General features: G+C 37.2%; 1 protein-coding gene across 1 annotated transcript in view; it reads right to left on the bottom strand.

The window, feature by feature from the left end:
- Nucleotides 1–15,342, bottom strand: part of GCC2 (GRIP and coiled-coil domain containing 2) — a 54,619-nt gene extending 39,277 nt beyond the window's left edge. The window contains exons 1-9 of the mRNA XM_040623670.1: nucleotides 15,205–15,342; nucleotides 14,776–14,832; nucleotides 13,520–13,604; nucleotides 12,217–12,284; nucleotides 7,863–7,967; nucleotides 4,709–7,162; nucleotides 3,929–3,998; nucleotides 1,228–1,328; nucleotides 1,032–1,130 (exon numbers count right to left, since the gene is read on the bottom strand). Of these exons, the coding sequence (XP_040479604.1) occupies nucleotides 1,032–1,130; nucleotides 1,228–1,328; nucleotides 3,929–3,998; nucleotides 4,709–7,162; nucleotides 7,863–7,967; nucleotides 12,217–12,284; nucleotides 13,520–13,604; nucleotides 14,776–14,832; nucleotides 15,205–15,210 (3,045 nt within the window). The 5' untranslated portion in view covers nucleotides 15,211–15,342. The remainder of the gene's footprint in view (nucleotides 1–1,031; nucleotides 1,131–1,227; nucleotides 1,329–3,928; nucleotides 3,999–4,708; nucleotides 7,163–7,862; nucleotides 7,968–12,216; nucleotides 12,285–13,519; nucleotides 13,605–14,775; nucleotides 14,833–15,204) is intronic.
- Nucleotides 15,343–21,338: the final 5,996 nt, after the last annotated feature.

Here is a 21,338-nt window from a genome sequence, read left to right as displayed (position 1 = left end):
AGACGTCTCTGTCTTCTGTTAATGTCTTATTTTTACATCAGACCTGTATCACATTATTATGATTTCATAAATTTTAGCATCTGCTAAAGCAAGACGTCCATTTTCTTTTTTTCACTTTAAAAAGTATTAACTACTCTTGTGAGCTTATTTTCCATTTGAAACTTAGAACAAGATTGCCCAATCAAAAAAAATCCTAGTTTAGTGAAATTGTTTTGGAACATGTAAAACAACCTGAAAACTAGTATTTCAAATAATAATAGTTGCCATATATATGTTTTGCAGTTTTCTTCATAAAGGCCAAATTTTCTCATTAAAGTTATTCCAAAAATTTTATTTTTTGACTACTACGGAATTTTCTTCTTTCAATCAATCCCATTTGACTTACTCTCTTGTCCCTACCACCCACCTTTATTGTTCTACCAGTAAGTTTCTCATATTTTTTTCTACTTATCTATTATTGCCACTGGAATTTAAGTCCTAAGAGGGTAGGAATTTAGTGTATTTGGTTGACGGCATCTCCCTAAACTCAGTATTCAGCCTGACTGTATAAATATTTGCTGAGCAGATATATTAAAGAATGTAATAGTATTTATCTTACATTTAATGATGTCATTGCATTCTCATTTTATTTTTTTTTATAATAGATTCTCATGTTAGGTTGATAAGCATTATTACCTCCAAATAATGAATTTACTTTCTTTTTTAAACCTGTTGCTTGAACTTCAAGTTTATTCACTTCGCCAGAATATAAAATAATAACAGTAATAATAACCATCTTTTTTGTTATTTATTTTATTAGGAAATCCCAAAACAGAATTTCAGTTTTAAAAAATAATAGCTTGAACGAACTTTAAAGCTTAGACACTTAAAATTTTGATACTAGGATGCTACCACATTACACAAAAAAATAGAAAAAAGGATTTACTAAAAAATACAAGGTGACGTGTTATGGATAGGAGTTTTACATGTCTAGTACATTCCTTAACTTAGAAGTAACAAACATAACTTGCTATTAAAATAACTATTTTTACCTTATAGCTTTCTGCTCCTTGAATGAGATCTCTTATGGAAGTAGACAACTGATCCTTTTCTGATCGAACAGATTCTAGCTCTTCCCGTAGAGTCTGGGCCTATTGTAAATATATGACAAGAAGTTTTTTATGGACAGAAAAACTAGATTTTCTAACATTTAAGTTTCTTGAATCTTGTATTTTTAAGTCCCCTTACCTCTTTTTTGCTAGAATCTAGTTCTTTCTTTGCCTTCACAGCAACCAGTTTTATCTTATTTATTTTTTCCTCTTTCTCTTTGGATTCTTTTTCCAGATATCCTAAAAACACAAAATGAAAGAATTATATATGGACTCAAAAGGAAAAAAATCCAAATAGTTTACTTACTTTAGCCTTAGAAGGTGACCTTTAATCAGGAACACAAAATCTATAATTTGGAATTAAAAGTAATGAAATAAGTAAAAAAACATTAATTTTTTTAAGTGAAAGCTTATTCATAAGCAAGGCAAACAACGTAATAAATGTCCATTTCCTGCAATCTATCAAAATAGCCTACTTTTCTTAAACATCATTTCATAAGCAGCTAGAAACTGGAGAGGGTGTTAGTACTCCTTTAACATTAGAAGATTTCCTACAGGGCACCTGGGTGGCTTAGCTGGTTAAGGGTCTGCCTTTGGCTCAGGTCATGATCTCAGGGTCCTGGGACCAAGCCCCCTATAGAGCTCCCTGCTCAGCGAGGAGTTAGCTTCTTCCTCTCCCTTTGCCCTTCCCCAGCTCCACTTGTCCTCTCTCTCTTTCAAATAAATAAAGAAAATCTTTAAAAAAAAAAAAAAAAGGATTTCCTAGAAACTCAAGTACTGTAGGACTTTCGGTGGCAATCTGCAAATTGGTGTCATGTAGGGGGAAATATCAGACACAGTTAAATACTTAGGCTCCATAGACATATTCCTCTTGGTTGGCAGGTGTGATTTTTACAACTAAACCCATAATGTGTTTTACATATCCAATCCTGATCTCTCCCTTAACGTCTTTAGCCATCTCCTCTTTTCAACTCCTGTGTTCCAGATCTTACTTCCCGCTATTTCTGCTTAAGTTACAACCTGAATTTCTGTCCTTGCTCGTTAATCTAGATGCACCTGTGCTCACAGCTTCTGCCTTCCTCTGCTGCTACAGATGGCTGTTCTGTGTGTGTGTAGCACTGGCCAGCTGTTCCACTTCTGCGTTTCAGTCTATACCTCCTCACCGACTCAGGCATCAGTGCGGCAATGCTCCCTCTCTCTTGTGCAGCAAATCCCCTTAATGGATTTTTTCCCAGCATGCAATATGGAAAATATCAAGAGCTTTAAAGCCAAGAGCAAACAGTGGAAGCACCAAAGAGGATGGGAAGAGGTCACAAAAGGATTGGTGAAACAACACACACACACACACACACACACACACACACACACACACACACAAAGGCAAATTGCCACACTTCCCATCTGGATATTGTCTCCTCTCTTTCTTGTATAGCAAAACTCTGTATAAGAGTTGTGTACACATGTGCTCAAATTTCTCTTCCCCCATTTTTTTTCTTGAATTCATTTCAATCAGGCTCTGGCCTTAGCATATCACAGAACAGGTTATCAAGTTACCAATGACCTCTATGTTGCTTAATCTAATGATTAGTTCATTGTACTAATGTTACTTGACCTATACCAGCATTTGCCATGGTTAAATATTTGTTCCCTCTTGAAACACTTCCATCACCTGCACTTCATTGGTCTTAATGTCTAAGACATTTTATGCTCTGGGTTTTCCTAACTCACTGGCTACTCCTTCTCAATCTCCTTTGCTGTTCCTATCTTTCAGATTTTTAAATGACAACGGTCTCTGGTCTTCTTTTTTCTACATTCGCTTCCCTAGTGATCTCCATCTCATGGCTTTTAATGCAACTATTACGTTAACTACAACTTTTTATCTCTGGCCTAGCTCCCTCCCCCTAACTCCAGATTTGCCTATTTAGCAATCTACCTAACATCTCCATTTGGGTTGTTATTTTAAACATGTCTCAAACCGAGTTCCTAATCTCATCTAACTCTACTTGCCCCAATCATCCACCACAAAAAAAACAGGCTTCATCATAAAATCTTCCAACTTCCTCCTCTCCCTCTCCCCACCAGACTAACTTGGCCCTAAACTGAAACATTAAGGGCACATTACTTAACACTTCTAAGGATTTGTTTCTTCATTTTTAAATGGGAATAAAATAACTACCCCACGATGTTAGTATGATGAAGATGCGTTAGGAAAGTCCCAACTGCTCTGCACACATTCTATTGCTTTTGTGAAGGGACTCCTACCTCTCCAGGAACTTCTTGGTATGCTTCTTGATGTTATATATGTTAACATACATGCACTTGCTATTCCCTCCTGCCTCTTCTCTTGTCAAATTTCTCATTCTTCAAGACACAACAAAAGAATAGGCTATTCTGTTTTGTTTTTCCTAACTCAAAGACAGACAGTTAATCATGCCTTCCTGCAGTGCCAGCACTGTATCTTGTTCACACCTCAAACTACTGCAATAACAGCCCCATGTGGCACTGAACTCTTTGAAGACATGGTCTGTATCTTAATCACTTTGCTCTTACCATAGCCTGGCATTCAAATAAAGTTTGCTAAATGAATGAAAAATCCCAAAACAATCATGGAACCATTTATAAAAGGAATCACATCAGTCCTTTGGATTAAATAAGAAAGTGGTAATTTTGGAAGGGAAGGCAAACAGATGGCAGAGAAGAAAGAATGGGGACATTAGAAAGAGACAGATAGTTATTATGATTTAACAACACATTACCTGGTTACTACATTTCTCAATAGACTCTAACACTAGAAGAATCTGTGTAATTCATTGCAACAACATATGCAAAACCAAACTTACCTATTTTTTCTTCCAGCTCTTTTACTAAAGAAGGTTGATCATTTTCTACAGATGATTTCTCTAAGAAATCCTAGATTTTATAGAAAAAACAAAAAAGAAAATCACTTCATTCCCCACAATGAACTGGCCATCAGGTCATGCATGAGAAAATCCTCATTAAAGAAAATTCACATAAAAAGCAATTTGATGAAGTATTTTTCTTACCTTGATAGACCAGGTAATACTGACCTTATCATGCATATAGTATTTACTATAAAAAAATAGTAGTATCCAAGGCCAAGATGAACAACCTGACACATATCAAACACAGTGCAATAAGGGAAAGATTAAATGATTATAGTTTGTCATACTTTCATAAATTTTTGGAGAAAAATCTAAAATTTTGGCTAAAGTTAAATACTGCAATAGCCCACTTTTCTGCTCAACAGTGCTCTTTAAGAAAGGTGTTATGTATATCACACAAGAATGAAATTCAAGTCTTTCTCATGTTATAGTTTTGATGGTGACTGGTTGCACAATTTTGACCAAGACATTTAACCCCTCAATCATTTAATCTTATGCAAAATCAAGATTCTAAAATGATCTAAAACCAAAAAGTGACCAATGTGGATAGAGGATACACAACATGAAAATGTTTAACGTACTTTCAGAAAATTGTCATTTGAGCTATTAAATGATGAAAATTTACTGACTTCAAAGTATAAAAATTTAATGTATATATTTTCTAGAATCTAGGACTAGAATTAAGAATTTAAATTAATAAAATTGAAATAATAGTACCTTTAATGATAACAACTCTGCTCTCACATCCTGTAATTCAGCTTCTTTTTGTTCTAGTGATAGCCTCAGATTTTCAAGTTCCTTTACAAAACATTGTTCTTTTACATTATGGTTTTCATTTTTGCTACATAATTTTTGAGAGGCTTCTTCAACTTGACTTAAAAGATTCTGATTTTCGAGTCTTGTTATTTCATTAGCATTCTTCATTTCTAGAAGATCAGACTGCAAGGCCTCTTTATGTGACAGCATTTCTTCTAACTCTTTCCTTAAGAGAACTTTCTCTTGTTCATGGTCTCTTAGTAAAGACCGAACTTCTTCACACTGAACCATGTTCTCTTCTTGAAGGCACTCAATCTTTTTTTCTAATTCTGCTACCCTTTTATCATATTGAAAAATCAAGTTGTATTTTTCCTCATTTATTTTAGTTAAGGATTCACCTATAGCTTGCAGGACATTCACAACATCTTGCTCGTTTTCTTCTGAAACTTTGGACTCCATCTGCTTAAGAAAACCATATAATTGAGTTTTGACAAATAACTTCTGAACCTGCTCATTTTCAAGCAGTGTACTTAAATTATCTCGTTCTGCAACTATTAACTGCAGTTTCTTCTCTAATTCGGAAATGTGTTCCTTAAGAATAAGATCTTCTTTTTGGGACAGGAGAGCTTCCAAATCCCTATTTAACTGGTTCTTTTCTGTACTTAATCTATTATTTTCCTCATAAAGAGACTTCACTTCAGATGACAGTGCTTCCTGGTCTTCATAAATAGTTTTTAGTTGAATCGTAAGATTTTCTAGTTTTTGGTTATTTTGATCCTTTTCTTTTAAAGTTTTTTCTAGTTCTCCTGTTAACTCATTTACCTTTTGTTCTAGTTCACTGTTGTACTGGCTAGTTTGCTCCACTTTTTCTCTAAGTTCTATGATCAATCCTTCATCCCTTTCACATTTTTTATGGAGATTATCCATCTCTTCATGAGAAGATTTGATTTCACTTATGAAAATACTTTTTTCCTCAGTAAGAGAACTTATCTTTGCTTCAAATTCTTTCAACATGGTATCTCTCTGACTGAGACTAGCTAAACATACTTCATTCTTTTCTTGAAGACTTTTTATGGTATTTTCAAGTTCTGGTACTAATTCTTGTTGGGATAACTTTTGATTTTCTCTCTGGAGATGATTCACAGTTTCAAGAAGAGCATCTTTTTCATTAAAAGCAGTTCTGAGCCTCTGTTGAAGTTCATTAACATCAGATGCTTGCTGTTGCTTCATTGATTCAAACTCTTGACTTATTTTCCCAGCAGATTCCCCCAGTTCTGTTTGCAAGATCTCCATAATCTCTCGTAAACTCTCATAATTTAAAATTGCTTCTTGCTTTTCTTGCTGTAGGTTTTCACACTGCTCCTTAAGACCCTGTATATCAAACATTAACGTTAATTTTTCTTTTTCTGAGCCTGACAAAAATGTTTCATTTAGTTCTGATATTTCTTTTTGATGCTGTTCCTTAAGACTCTGTACTTCTTTGTTATGTTGTTCCACAGCATAGCAAAATTGTTTATTTGAATCTTCTAGCTCAGATTTTAGTTTTTCAATTACACAGCCCTGTTCTTCTTTAGCTAGCAACAATTCATTAATTTTAAACTCCAAGTCTTCCCGTTCATGAAAAAACTCATCCTTTATATGTTGTGTATCAATTTCAAGTTTTAATTTAAGATTATTCATGTAAGTCACCTCATCTTTTAAGATACTATGTTGAGACTCCAGTTCTTTTAAGGTATTTTCTAAATGTTTGACTTTTTCGTTTACTACTTGTTCTGCAAAAGCATCTTCTTGTAAGACCAAGGAACCCATCTGATTTTCGTGGTTTGCTTTTGGCGCATTCTCTAATTCACATTCATATTTCTCCTGAATGTTCTCACTTGCCTCACGTTGTCTGACTAAATTCTCCTTTAGCTGGTTTAAATTATTTACTTCTGCTTCACATTCTTTAGCAGATGCTTCAATTTGGCACATCAATTCTTTAACCTGCTCTTGGTGGGTAGCTTTCAATTGCAAAAGCTCTTCTTGCAAACTACTAACATCTTCTCGGTAATGCTGGGAGTTAGCCTCGATGACTTCTTGGAGATGAGTAATTTCTTTCTCCTTTTCATCTGTGGCAGCTCTTAACTGTTTTTGCAGATATAAAATTTGCTCCTCAAAGGCTGGCCTGATATTCTGAATCTCCTCTTGTAGTTTTTTAGCATTATCTTCACAGTCACCCTGAAATTTAAGTTGTTCAGAAAGTTCGAATTGTTTCTTGGTTGCTTCTTCCAGTTCCTTCTGCAAGCTAGCTTTATCGTCACTGTGTTTGGAATGTACTACCATTAATTCATTTTTCAGATTTTCAATTTCTTTCACATAGTTTCTTTGCGATTGTTCAAACTCCTTGCGCACATCTTCCAGATTAGTTATAGAATCCTATTATAAAAACAAGCACACAAATATTATTTAAGACAAAAGAAACCTGCCTTCAGGAAAAATATTAGCCAGAAGCTAATTAGAAAAGGAAGTGAGCAAAAATGTACATAGACAAATATGATACTGAGGTTCCAAGAATTCTGCGTAGGCTGTGACTACCTTAAGTATGACAATATACTGCACATAAGCAGTATTAAAAATGTCATTCAAAGTAATACCTAAAAAAACCAAAAACGCAAATAAGTAAAAAATAAGAAATCTCCGAGTTTAATTTCCTTTTAAAAAGTGATAAATTATGTAAATTGCATTAAGTCATAAGACTTTAATCAGTATCTCCTGAGTAAAATAATAAGGGACTTTTGGAGAAAATTAGCCCAGACCTAATAGGCAATTGAGTATTCTAGAACTGAACAGATAATGATTATTTAGAGTATGTGCGAGAATCAACTTAACTGATTCACAAAATAAGTAATCTTTATTAATTTTCAATAAAGAATGACATAGCAATAAGGAAGATTAAGCAATACAACAATGTTGGCTCTAGCCAGGCGATTTTAATTACTTTCCTTTTTCGATATCAATTTGTTTTCTTGTAAATTATTAAAATCACCACATCAGATGCTTGTTAAGGTCTTAACTCTAAAATTCATAACTATATCAGTTAATAAATAAAAAACCAAACATTAAATTGTTGCCTTACCTCAATCTCTTGCTTCATTTTAATATTTTCTTTCTTTAGACAAAGACACTGTTGCTCAGTTTCTGCTTTTTCCAGAAGAATGGCATCCAGACGTTCAGTCAATGCCTGTTTGGAACAGGATGATTTATTTGCCTGAGGTTAAACATGGTGGATTGACCACATGCATAATTTTCTCTTCATCTTTTTCAAACCACTAAAGTAAGGATAAAAGACTTACAAAGGTCTATACACAAGAACAAAGAGAAAAGGAGAAAAGAAGTGAGGATATGGGAAATCTCAGCATATTTTCTGAAAACTGAAAAGTAGAGGAAGAACTGAATTAGAAAGAGGAAAGTATAACTTACAGTACCTTCACAAGAAAACACATATGAGAAGCTGGCAAATACTCTAGAAAACTAAACGCTTGGAAACTGGAGGCCCCAGATACTGTTAAGGGATTCAGAAATTGGGGATTGGTTGAAAATCTGAATAGGGAGTGGTCAGAATAATAGGCAAGAAATCCCCCGTGTCCTGTCTTCCTCAGAGACAGGTTTGTTCTCTGCAGAAATTAAATAGGACACGAAGTTAATGAAACAGAAATTAAATCAACAAAAGTCAGTTCTTTGAAAAAAATGCTAATGAAACAACCTCTAGCAGACTGACCAAAAGAAGACAGAGTCACAATCATAAAAATAAAAAGGAAACATATCTACATATAAATCAGAGATTAAAGAGTTAAAGAGAATATTGTGAACAACTATTTGGCAACAATATTAAAAACTGAAATGAAAGGAATAAAAATTGCTAGAAAAATGTAGTTTCATTAATTCAAGAAAAAAATTAAAAAGCATAATTAATACTATAACTACTTAAAAATCAAGCTAGTGGCTTAAAAATTGTCCACTAAAGAAAACAGGAGGAAAAATTTTACAGGTGAATTCCATCAAAATTTCAAAGAACAGACTATTTCAATTACATAAGAACTTGTTCAGACAAAAGAAGCAATTCCCAAGTTATACTATAAAATTTGCATAACTTGACACAAATATCCGAGGACTTTACAAACAGGAAAATCATAAATCCAATTCACCATGAATCCAGATAAAGTTAATCCTAAAGGTTAAAATCTAGATAAATGTTAAAATCCTAAATAATCTACTATCACCCTTGATTTGCTTGCCTCTGAACTTACATGAAATGAAGAAAAACTTTAACAAAAACAAAACGGATGCAGAAAATTTAGTTTTATATCAAGTTATAGCTATTATTCAGACAAGGGTAAAATAAAGACATTTTAAAATATGGGATGACAACATTTTTCCTCCCATACATCCGTTCTTAGAATGCTACAGAAGGACATGCTCTACAAAGATGAGGTTAACCAAGAAAATCAATGACCTGCCACCTAACAAACAGGGAAAGCAGTGTACAAATTCATATGAGAATGGCACAAGGCCAATTCCAGGCCAATTCCAGGAAAACTGTGAGGCAGACCTAGAGAATGACCAGAACAAATCAATGCAGGACAGAAGGCTCTAGAATGAAGTGGTCCAAGAAAAAATGGAAAAGAGTATTTGATCTATTTGACCATTGGAAAGTAGGAGTTGTTGTGAAAGACAGCTAAATTTTCATCTGCTGTAACAGCAAGTTAATAGCTAAATGTCTAAAATGAATAAATCAAGGAATCGCAGTATAACCGTATAATTTAGAAACACAGAAATAGGGGCGCCTGGGTGGTCAGTCGTTAAGCGTCTGCCTTTGGCTCAGGGTGTGATCCCAGCATTCCGGGATCGAGCCCCACATCAGGCTCCTCTGCTGGGAGCCTGCTTCTTCCTCTCCCACTCCCCCTGCTTGTGTTCCCTCTCTCGCTGGCTGTCTCTATCTCTATCAAATTAAAAAAAAAAAAAAGGAAATCTTAAAAAAAAAAACTGATTAAAAAAAAAAAAGAAACATAGAAATAATTCCCACAAGTTATTTAGTATTATAATAAGCTCTTTACTTATTAGCATTATTTGCAAATCATATATTACTTTGGTTAAAATAATTTTAGTTTTAAAATTAGTTTTTCACATTACATAATGTATTGCAATATAAACTTCTGATTGGTAAATATCAGGGGAAGTCTAAATACATTCTAAATACATTCATTAAATTTAGGAGATTGTAACTGAAACAGCCGTAAAAAACCTTGAAGGTTAGAGGCACAGAATGGACAGTTATTTTTTAGCAAACATAGATCTGATTCCAGCAAAGAGATAGTAACAAGGGTGACTGTACTAGAAATCCCATTCTATTAACATCAGTTTTTTTTAAATGTTTTTTTATTATGTTAGTCATTGTACAGTACATCCCTGGTTTCTGATGTAAAGTTCGATGATTCATTAGTTGCGTATCTTAACATCAGTTTTCACCTTCCCCTTGCATTTGGAAGCAGCATAGAAGTTCACTGTAATACCATACACCTCAAATTTTGACATGGAAAATATGGATTATTATTCCTGTTTTTCAAATAAGGAGGAAATAGGGGGCAGATATTTAGATATTCTGGAATGCAACCGTATAACAAGTATTTCAAGGGCTAAGAGTTAACTGGTACTAAATTAGAAAGAAGCCTCTGTGATTCTCTCTTCAAATACAAAAACCCCCTTCTAGTGTGTATGTATTAAATACCCTCATAAATAAAATATGTCACTAACATATTATTACAATAAATTATTTTATTTTTTTAGAAGATTTTATTTATTTGAGAGAGAGATAGCCAGAGTATGAGCAAAGGAGGGGAGTGCAAAGGGGGGAAGTGGAGAGAGGGAGAAACAGGCTCCCCACTAAGCAGGGAGCCCAATGTGGAACTTGATCCCATGACCCGAGCTGTGAAGGCAGACGCTTAAGCGATTGAGCCACCCAGGTGTCCCTACAATAAATTATTGAGAACTTATGTGACAGATGCAATTTTAAATGCTAAGCATGTATTAACTCAAAATATAACACATCTATGAAAAGTAGTTATTATTTTCTCTAGTCTATAGGTGAAGGAACTGAAAGGAAAGAAACTTAGCTATGGCCAAATAGTTAGTATGTGGCAGGACCCAAAGACCTGAATCAGGGTGTCTGGTTCTAGAGTCAATACTTTTAGGTAAATATCCAGTAGTTTTAGTTCAGCTATCACTGATTAAGAAAACACAAAATAGCCAAACAGAGAAAACTACTATGAATTCACTAATACTTAAGTAAATCAGTACACTATGAATCCAAATGGTATTTGTGCACACTATGCGTGCTTCATATACTGTCTTAGCTAAATAAAGAACAAAGCAATAGTGCGTGATATGCATCAGGATTTAAAGCTCTCTTATAGTAACTATCTGGGAGTCCTTCAACTGCACACTGCTCACAAGTTGGGAGCCCCCTAGTAAGAAAATAAGACAATTTATAAACTTATGATCAAAGAACAGATACCAAGACTCAAATTATAAACACAGAAAAGGAAAATAATTACTGCAGAGCTTTGAGAAGTAAAAGAAACTCTAAAGAAGGTTAGGCCAAACTGGGGGTAGGAGAGGCATTTAGTCAGCATTAAGGGCATGTAAATAAGAATAACCAATTCAACTTCTTTGACAGGGAATAACAAAATAAAAACGGTACCCTCTGATCTAGTAAGAGTATGCAAAACTGAAAAGAGAAAAGAGAGCCTGGTTAGGGAGGTATCAAAAGTAAAGTATGACACGAGGCATTTACCATACAGCCATGGAAATGGAGAAAGCCTACTGGTAAACTGCAGCGTTATCCTGAGGGAACTAGAAGTCACTGATGGCTGACAAATGTAGAGGATAAAGGAAACAGGAAAACTGAAGAGTCTCTGAAGTTAAAAGTCCTGAAAAACAGTGCTGTCACTGGTTGTCCAGGCAAGGGTATTTGGTCTGAATATGAATATGAAGACAAGCAAAATGGGTGAATATTTCTTTCCCTAAATAGCTAGAAATGTCAGTAGTCACATTCAAGGACATATGTCTATTAACAGATTATATGTATCTATCAGCCTAAAAATCATCATCAAAGTCTGGAGCATGGGTCTTCCAAAGGGGAGAGGGAAGAGCAGGCTGTGATTAAGGCAACCCCCTAATTACAGAGTGTGTGGGATGAAGATGGGAGAGAAGAACACTCATTTTAGAACAGAAAGGGACAGAGAGATCATTTAACTCTTTTTACAAGCAACCAGAGAGGTAAAAAACTTAACCAAGGGCAGGGAGGAAGTGGAAAAATAGGGACAGAAAGCCAGATAGGGCTCTGGCAGACTGACAGCTTTAAAGGAAATTTGATTTGTAATTAGACATTTCCTCTATTAAAATTAAACCAATATTTGCAACTGTTGCATTACCTTAATAATATCATCAGTTCCTCCAGCAACAGGTTTTGATTTCAATTCCTCAATTTCCTTCTCCAATTCTAAATAATTATTTAAAAAATTCCAGTTCAGAAATGAAGAAAATAACTGTCTAAAGTGATAAATACATTCTTAAAAAAAACCAAAACCAAAAACAACAAACCCCTATAAATTAGAATACATTTAAGCAGCAGATATTTTGAGAAAGTATTAACTTTATCCAGTATTACCTTTTATTTTTCTTTTTCTTATGGAAAACTCCAGACAAATAAGAAAAGTAGAAAGAATTGTATGATTAATACACTCATCACCTTAATTTAGCAATTATTACATGGACCCTTATTTCATCCCAGCCTGGATTCACTTCGCCCTTTTCCTTTCTTCTTACCCATCCTGATACTTCTGAAGCAAATCCCAGACATATTATTTTAGCTGTAAATAATTTTTTACTGTTAATCTTAGAGCAACAACTAACCTCATGTTAAACATAAATGCTAACCTATTTCATTAACTCATGTCTAGGTTGGAGCCTAGAACACCTTTCCAAACATATTACTCTCTTTATCAGAAGCTGATCCAATCTCCCTAAACACAATTTGACCTTTCCTAGTAGAAAATAAATTTCGGCTTTTAGGCTGGGCAGTTAATATTTGTTAGTCATTGGAAACTCATGGCCTCACCACACATATTAAAAAGGACACCAGTATCTACATCCTTTTGGAATATAAAGGTGAACAGGCAATCAATCAGCTTCAACAAATAAATATACTTCAACATTCCAGGAATGGAAATCTTTTATTACTTTACTTGAGGCCTCTTTTTACCTCTTTGGGCACACAACCTTATGTCTCTAACATTTCAACTGATTGCTCTAGAAAAAAAAATGTTTTTTCAGATCAACATACAATACAAATTAAGTAAAAAAAAAAAGTGCTTAATTTTAACAAACTTTTTTTTAAGATCCTCTTCCACTTTAGTAATTCAAAGATAACTGCAGTTTAGAGATGTGAAATGGTAAAAAAAATTTCACATGCAAATGGTTAGAATGTTAAATAATAATTTCACTAGATCCTCTTCCTTGACTTTAATAATTCAAAGATAACGGCAGTTTAGAGACGTGAAATAGTAAAAAGAATTTCACAGGCAAATGGTTAGAATGTTAAATAATAATAGATTTCACTATACTTAGTAAAATTTTATTGGATTTAAACAAATTAAGGTAATATACTATTAAAAACCTACTATTTTTAATGTTTCAGTGAGATTGTTGTGAAGATGAATATTTTCAACTCAATACCTGTACATCGGGATTTAGCTTTCTGTATTAGCATCATCTGTTTCTTGGCAAACTTGATAAGATCTTCTTTGGGCAATGTTTCCAGCTGAAAGATGTAATGATGTTACCAGTTTGTTGTAACTCATGTTTCTATTATACTACACACACACACACACAAAAACATAATGTCTTCCTAAAAATATCCTACTGAATAAATCTTTATGTCAACCAAACCACATTTTTAAAAAGTAGCTAATGCAACTTCAACTCAATAACTACTACTTAAGCAATTACGATGAGATGTAAAAAACAGCACATATCCTCTTATGTACATATATTCTTGTTTAGGTTAAGACACTTCCTGGATTTTGATTTAATTGTAAAATTAAGGGACTGGGACTAATTCTACTCCTTGGAGCTGTAAAATTATTCTATTCAAGGCCGAAGTAAGTCTTTGGCTACATGAAAATATGTAAGCATAATTACAGTAACAAGACAAATCAGGGTGCATTAAGTTTTTTTTTTTTTAAGAAATCAGGGAAATTACTTAACCCCTGGGCTCAGTTTTCTTATCTGTAAAACCCGGATAATAAAAGTAACCAAGTATTCAGATAAGTGCCAAACACTTCGTATGCAAGCAATAAACCACTATCCTTTTAGAATCATTGACTATTGGGGCGCCTGGGTGGCACAGCGGTTAAGCGTCTGCCTTCGGCTCAGGGCGTGATCCCGGAGTTGTGGGATCGAGCCCCATATCAGGCTCCTCTGCTGGGAGCCTGCTTCTTCCTCTCCCACTCCCCCTGCTTGTGTTCCCTCTCTCGCTAGCTGTCTCTATCTCTATCGAATAAATAAATAAAATCTTTAAAAAAAAAACCATTGACTATTAAATGTTGTATGGGACCATAAAAATTACCTCATTCGACTCTCTTACATCGTCAAGGAGTCCCTTGACTCCTACTTATGTCACTGCTCTTTCCACTACACTACATAAATCCTCATAAATTAGATTGCTCTGTTCAATGTTTGAAAAACTACAGAATCTCTCGGCAATGTTAACCAGGAGCAGGAAGTAAACAAAAAGTCATCTCTTTTCATAGCAGGAAACTTCCAAAAAAAAAAAATAATAACAGATTGGTTACTGAACGAATTAAAATTGAGATCCCTTGGAGAAGAATTTCTTTTAAATAGGCCACCCCCCCCACCCATGCCGAAGTTCTCCATTCATCACCCTTCCACTCTCCGGTGAGCCCGCTAGTCAAGTACTGTATTCTCGTCACCTTAGATTTCCCAGCCCCAGGGGTGGCTGGTGAAGCCACACCATCTTGAACAGGATCCTGCAAAACAAAATCAAACCTCGGTGTCAGAATCTTTTCCTAATCCCAGACGGCATGCTGGAACCTTTATAGGTAAAAGCCTTTCCGTGGAATCAAGTGTAGGAAACTCCTAGGTGAAAAAGAATTAGGGAAGGAGGGGTTTGTCTCTGTGGCAAATCGTACACAATCTGGCTGTAAAGGGGCCAGGTAATCATAGGGGCTGAGTTTGAGGCAAGGGGGAGAGACCAGGGCAGCGCGGGGCTCCGGGGCGCGGGGCGGAGGCTACCAAGCCCTCACACCGCGCCGATCCCGGAGTCCCAAACCGCGGCGCGGGAAGGCCCGGCAGGGAGGTGATGGGCCCCGGTCCCAGTCCGACCGCCCCGGCAGCGTTACCTCCATGGCAGCCGGCCCGCAGTGGCCAAGCAGCCCAGGAGCCCAGGAGCCCGGCAGCCCGGCAGCCCAGGACCCCTGCCGCCGCCGCAGCCGCCGCAGCCGCCGCCTCCGCACTTCCGTCTGCGGCAGCCTCTGACGTACCCTCGGCTGCAGGTTAAAGGTTGCGCTTCTTCGGGGCCGCCCCCCGCGTCTCCATAGCTACAGCCCGGTGAAGCTTCCGCTTCCGCTTCCGCTTCTGCTCCGGGAGGCGGGTCCCCGCGCGCGCCCAGCCCCGCCGGCTGCCAGCTCAGCCCCCATTCCCGCCTTTGCGGCTGCGGCCTAACCCGGGGAGGCGGAGGTTTTCGCGCGTTCACGGGGCGGGGTCAAACCCTGGTGTTGAGTGACACAAACCCTGATAAGTTTGAATCATGCCACTGCCATTTATTAGCTATGAGATTTGGGGAAATTACCCCTCAGGGACTAGTTTTCCATATCTTTAAGTCCTGTAAGGATGATGGTAGTACTGTATTGGGGGGTAGGCACCCCGAAAGGCCAGTTACCTTGCTCTTTAGGGGAAGCCTCAGAATGCCTGTCTGACAGCTTGATTTCTAGGGGTTTCTTAGGCAGATGTGGTCCAGCAGGGTGCCGAGTGAGCTCCCACGGGAGCTGATGGAGCCAAGGATGGCCCTTCCCCTGAAGCAGGTATTTCTTAGCTCTCGAGGCTGTGAGGAGGCCCCTCAGGGAGCTCTGCCCAAGAGGGCTCTGAACTCATGCTGATGCGGGAGGAAGCAAAAGAGACAGCCTCTGTCAGGGAGTTGGGACAGAGATGGGGGAAGACACCAAACAAGAGAAGAGAGCAAGGATCCTTACTTCTGAGGGCACAACCATTAGATTTGCTGTTTGAGTGACCAAAGCTGCTGTTGTGTCCTCATTGGCCCACCTGTTTGCTGAAATGGTTTGCTGTCATCCCTACTTTCCCATCATGTTTACAACAAAGCTCATTAACTGAGGTAATTGGAATATACAACTTAGTTCCCTGGAGTTTGATCCGGCTGTAAGGATGTGAAGAGGCAGCCTACGGTATGTATCAAATAAATGGTAGTTAACTGTTACTAAGTAAAGAGAGAGATACATAACTAATAGAGAAAGAACAATTATTGTAGACAGTATAGTGTCCTCCCCAGCGTCTGTTCTTCTTTGATAGTGTGTAGAACCTAGTCTTTGGCTGGGATAGACTCAGGGACAGTGCATGATGTAAGGTTGGTGACATGTGGGACTTCTGTTTAATATTTTGGTTTAGTGATAATGTTTTTTCTTTCTTTGAATATGATTGAACAAACATACAGCCCTGATTGCTGTTGGTAAACATTTGCCACTATGATGAAAGAGGCAGAACCGAGACAGTCACAGAAGAATAAAGCTGGAGTGCTGATCAATCTATGATGAGTGAATCAATAAATTATCTCTGCTAAGTGAGCCAGTTAGCGTTGGGATTTACTGTTACTTGTAACAGCATTATGCATACCTTAGGAGGAAAATTTTGCAAACTTGAGAAAAACACAAATTATTTCTCTATAATGAGCTGACTTGAGAATATATCCATAAATCTGGACATTGTGCGGTGTTGTAAAATGAGTGACTTTCTTGGGGACTAGAAAAATAATCTCAGACAACTTTTCAAAAACTAGCAACTAACTCCTAAAAGCCATCAAACATTTTAATGTTTCTATGACAGCAAACTATTAAAGAAGAGTGAATAAATAGTTTGGCAAGTAGAATTAGAAAAACTCAAGACTTTGGAGGAAAAGAGGACTTTCTGTTGCCCTGTATGTAACAGGGACTCTATGAATACTTAATTGAATCTATTACTTGAGTCAGCGGAATGGAACTTAAGCTCACTAATCAATTTTTTCCAGGTTTTGAGTAAGCTTAGACCTGCAACTACAGTGATATTTGTTCTGTCTATTAATATGAAGGATTCTAGCTATATTTTCCCCCTTCCAGTATGAGATCTGATCTAGGGTCATATTGCATTTAATTGTCATGTCTCTTTAGTCATCTTTAATCTGGAACATTTCTACAGACATTTCTTGGTCTATAAAATTGATATTTTGGTTAATTCTTTTCTATTTTTGACATTTTATCAAAACCCCCTCAAACAACCAAGCTCATAGATACAGAGAACAGATTGGTAATTGCCAGAGTCAGGAGATGGGGAGTGCGTAAAATGAGTAAAAGTGGTAAAAAGGTACAAACTTCCAGGTATAAGTTATTATTTATCATAGGAATGTAATGTACAGCATGGTGACTATAGTCAATAATACTGTATTGCATATTTGAAAGTTTCTAAAAGAGTGGTCTTAAAAGTTCTCATCACAAGAAAGAATTGTTTTTGTCTATGGTAACAGATGTTAACGAGATTTACCATGGTGATCATTTCACAATATATACAATATTGTACACCTGAAACTAATAAATGTTATATGATGAAAGTTATATCTCAATTTAAAAAAAGAATTTAAAAAATTGACATTTTTGAAGACTGTAGTCCTCCTTACCTTTTATTTTATTTTTTTCAATTAACATTCAGTAAAATTGACTTTTCTTTTGGCATACAGTTCTTCAAATTTTAATACATGTACAGACTCATGAATCTCTGGGATAGTTAAGCTACAGAACAGTTTTACTATCCCCCAAAATTTCTTCATACTACTCCACTTTAGCCACACACTCCTTCCATCCCTAATCACTGGCAACTTCCATATTGATTCTTCATCACTGTAGTTTTGTTTTGTTGTCTCATGAATATCATACAAATGGAAACATACAGAATGCAACCTTTGAGAGTGCCTTTTTTTCTTAGCAAAATGCCTTTGAGAGTCATCCAAGTTGTTTCATTTAGCAATAATTTGTTCCCTTTTGTTGCTAAATAATATTCGTTATATGGATGTATGGTAATTCTTATCCATTCACCAATTGCAGGACATTTGGGTTCCTAGTTTTAGATGATTATGTATAGGCTTACTATAAACTTCCAGGTACAGGTTTTTGTGTGAACACAAGTTTTTATTTCTCTAGAGTACATACCTAGAAGTTAGATTTGCTGGGCTCTATGGTAAGCATATGCTTAATTTTTTAAGAAACTGCCAAGCTTTCATCCTGATCATTACACAGGATGTGAAAGAGAAGAAATGATCTTTTTCTAGGGATAGTCTCATTTAGTGACCAACTGCCTTAGTAAGTTATGCAGACCAGGATATCAGGGAAGTGGTCAAAAACCTTTTCTTGTTGATTTTTATGGAGGCTGTTTCAGTGCTTAAGAATACCAAATGAATCATCGAGCCTTACATCGGAAACCGGGGATGTACTGTATGGTGACTAACATAATATAATAAAAAATCATTAAAAAAATAAAAAATAAATAAAAAAAAAAAGAATACCAAATGCCTGTAGATGGCAGGGAGTACAGAAGATCCATTGAATATCTTGTCAGCCTGTTGTAAATAAGTTTTTTGATAAATGGTGTACTATGGTCAAGTTGCAAATTGTCCAGAAAACCAAACACGTGACACATAGTGGTCTCAGGGGTCACAACAGAGTGACTGTGGTTGGCTGATTGGGCTGAAACAACAGCTCCATAACCTGATAAAGTGTCATCAGTGATGAGGCATCATCAAGAAATAGCCTGAGGTGTGGGAGGCGGTGGGGCGGGGATGTTAAATGTCATTCTGCCAGGAGACAGCCAGGCCAACTTTGGGAAGGAGTCACAGGTCTGGAATGCAGAGGCAGCCTCAACAGAAACAGAGCCCTTCCCGCTGTGCCTTTTCTGTGATGGTGGATGTGCTGTCCTGTTTGGTATGATGATGGCTCCAAGCAGCAGGGTAGTTGCAACCAGAGCAGTGCAGGCCCAATTAGCACCTTGATTCCTAGCAGTCTCATCAGAGAATGCGCCCTTTCTGTGGGCATCTACACGAGGGCCCCAGAAAGTTTAGTCAGCCGCTGTAATTTGTTTCCACAGTTCATGGCCTCAAAAAGGGGTGTCTTTAATCTGCCAATCTGCAGTTTTCAAAGTGGCAGAGCAGATGTCTGGGCCACTGGCAAAAGCCCAAGAGTCAGTAAACACAAAGCAAGGTTCATCAGGCAGTATTAGCCAGAGCTCTGAGAAGGACCTTGAGTTCTGTCCTCTGGGTGGAGGTGCCACACCCATTTTTGGTGTTGTAGTGCTGGCACTGAGGTTGAACAGTGGCCGCGGTCCAGGGGAAACCACTGAGTTTTAGCTTAGCCAAACCAGGTTCAGGATTTAGGGGACTCTGTGAATCGAGGGTCCACTGAGCCAGTAAAATAGCTCACATGACTGAGTAGATGCAAAATTTTCCTCAGAGAGATAGCTGCCTCTTTTTTTCTGTGAAGCCTGGATGTCTGTGGGGCCAGCCTGGCTGTTCTTGAACATGTCATTTACATTTGATAGTAACAGCAAGGTTTTGGGAGCCCTGTTCACATTTTCAGTCATAGAGTTTGAGTTGAGTTATCCAAAAACGGGATATTGGGCCAGAGATTTTTAAGGCTTACATGGGTCAGTCATTCACTTTTGACCACAGCTCTGTAGCAAGCTAATAGCTGCTTTTCAGAAGGGCTGGACCTGGTAACCCTGACAGGGAGGCACTGAGTCCAAAACCCCAGAGGCACTTCCACATGGAGGCTGCCTCCCTTTCCCCAGTTCTCATCAACAAAATCATCAGTCACAAGACTTCTGGTTCAAAGTGGTTATTAGAGATATGGAGCCCCCAAGGTCACAAGCATGCCACAGCCTGCTGCACAGCTTCCAGTGAAGTCTGTTGTTTTGCACTGCACTCAAATGATAATCAATTTATGGGGTAGCCAGTACAACAGACCGAGTAGAATGCCCACATAAAGTATGTACTATCCCCAGCTTCCAAAGAGGAAGGCTTCCATTTTGAGGGAGGGAAGCAAAGAGACAGCAGTTTTTCCTTGACTTTTAGAAGGATTGAGCTCTGTGAATCTGTTTATTTGATTCATAGTTTCAGGAAACTTTGCTTGTTTTCAAGCCCCTAACTCTTTTGGGATTTACCAGGCTTCTCTATTAGAAGGGATGTGTTACTCCCCATTGGGGCCATTGAAATTGAGGCTTCTAACTTGCCAACCACCCCAATGCACATCATGTCTATAGTGAATGCTTTTGGACATGAGAGGAGAGAGGCCTTTGCTTTAAATCCTAACCCACCCACTGGTAGCACACGAGTTTGTCCCATTAGCCCATTTTTACATGAGGCTCTTTCTTATTGGGAAGATGCCCTCTGGCACTTGTGGGATGGGGAAGTACCAGCATACAACCCATCAGTTCCTACCTAACTTTCAGGTGTAGAAACAGTAGTCGTTGAATCGACTGACAGGTCCCCTCCTATAAGGTCACTTTAGCTTCCTTTCTGCATGATGAACCATGTCCAGACTCCATCAGTTGATGTGGGTACTCCCCCCTTACAAGGGTCCAGGTAGGATGGTCATAAAAATTTGAGTCTCTCACTCTTGAGGTTCCCTAGCATATTCAGGTAGATAAATATAGACTTATATATTCCTCTTACAGAGAGGAAGACCTTTGCCCAAACCCTAGTCTTTTTTTTTAAAAAGCATCTGGGTAGAGGGAAGGGATGGGAAGAGAGGGATCAGGGATGAGANGGGAAAGAGCAGCTACGTGCCAGTAAACAAGGCTTTATATTACATTTTGTTCTGAGCAGAGTGGTGGCTGCTTGGAGCTGAACCAAATGAATGTCTAATGTTTTGATCCTCTAAAATCTCTAGATCCTCATTGCTGACACCATTTGTTTCAGCTGCACAAGATCTTTGAAAAGGCAGTCTGGATCGAAAACTGTGAGGGCCTCTGCCTGAAATTGCATAGAATAGTGAGAAATCCAAGCAGAATTGCCTCTCTTTTTCTTTTCGTTTTTCTTTTCTTTTCTTTTCTTTTCTTCTTTTCTTTTCTTTTCTTTTCTTTTCTTTCTTTTCTTTTTTCTTTTTTTCTTTTCTTTTCTTTTCTTCTTTTCTTTTCTTTTCTTTTCTTTCTTTTCTTTTTTCTTTTTTTCTTTCTTTCTTTCTTTCTTTCTTTCTTCTTCTTCTTCTTTCTTCTTCTCCTTCTCCTT

The sequence above is a fragment of the Ursus maritimus genome, unplaced genomic scaffold (genome assembly GCF_017311325.1).
Source record: "Ursus maritimus isolate PB19 unplaced genomic scaffold, ASM1731132v1 scaffold_6, whole genome shotgun sequence".
Classification (NCBI taxonomy): domain Eukaryota; kingdom Metazoa; phylum Chordata; class Mammalia; order Carnivora; family Ursidae; genus Ursus; species Ursus maritimus.
The sequence above is the reverse complement of the archived record's forward strand: the minus strand, read 5'-3'. Positions and strand labels throughout refer to the sequence as shown.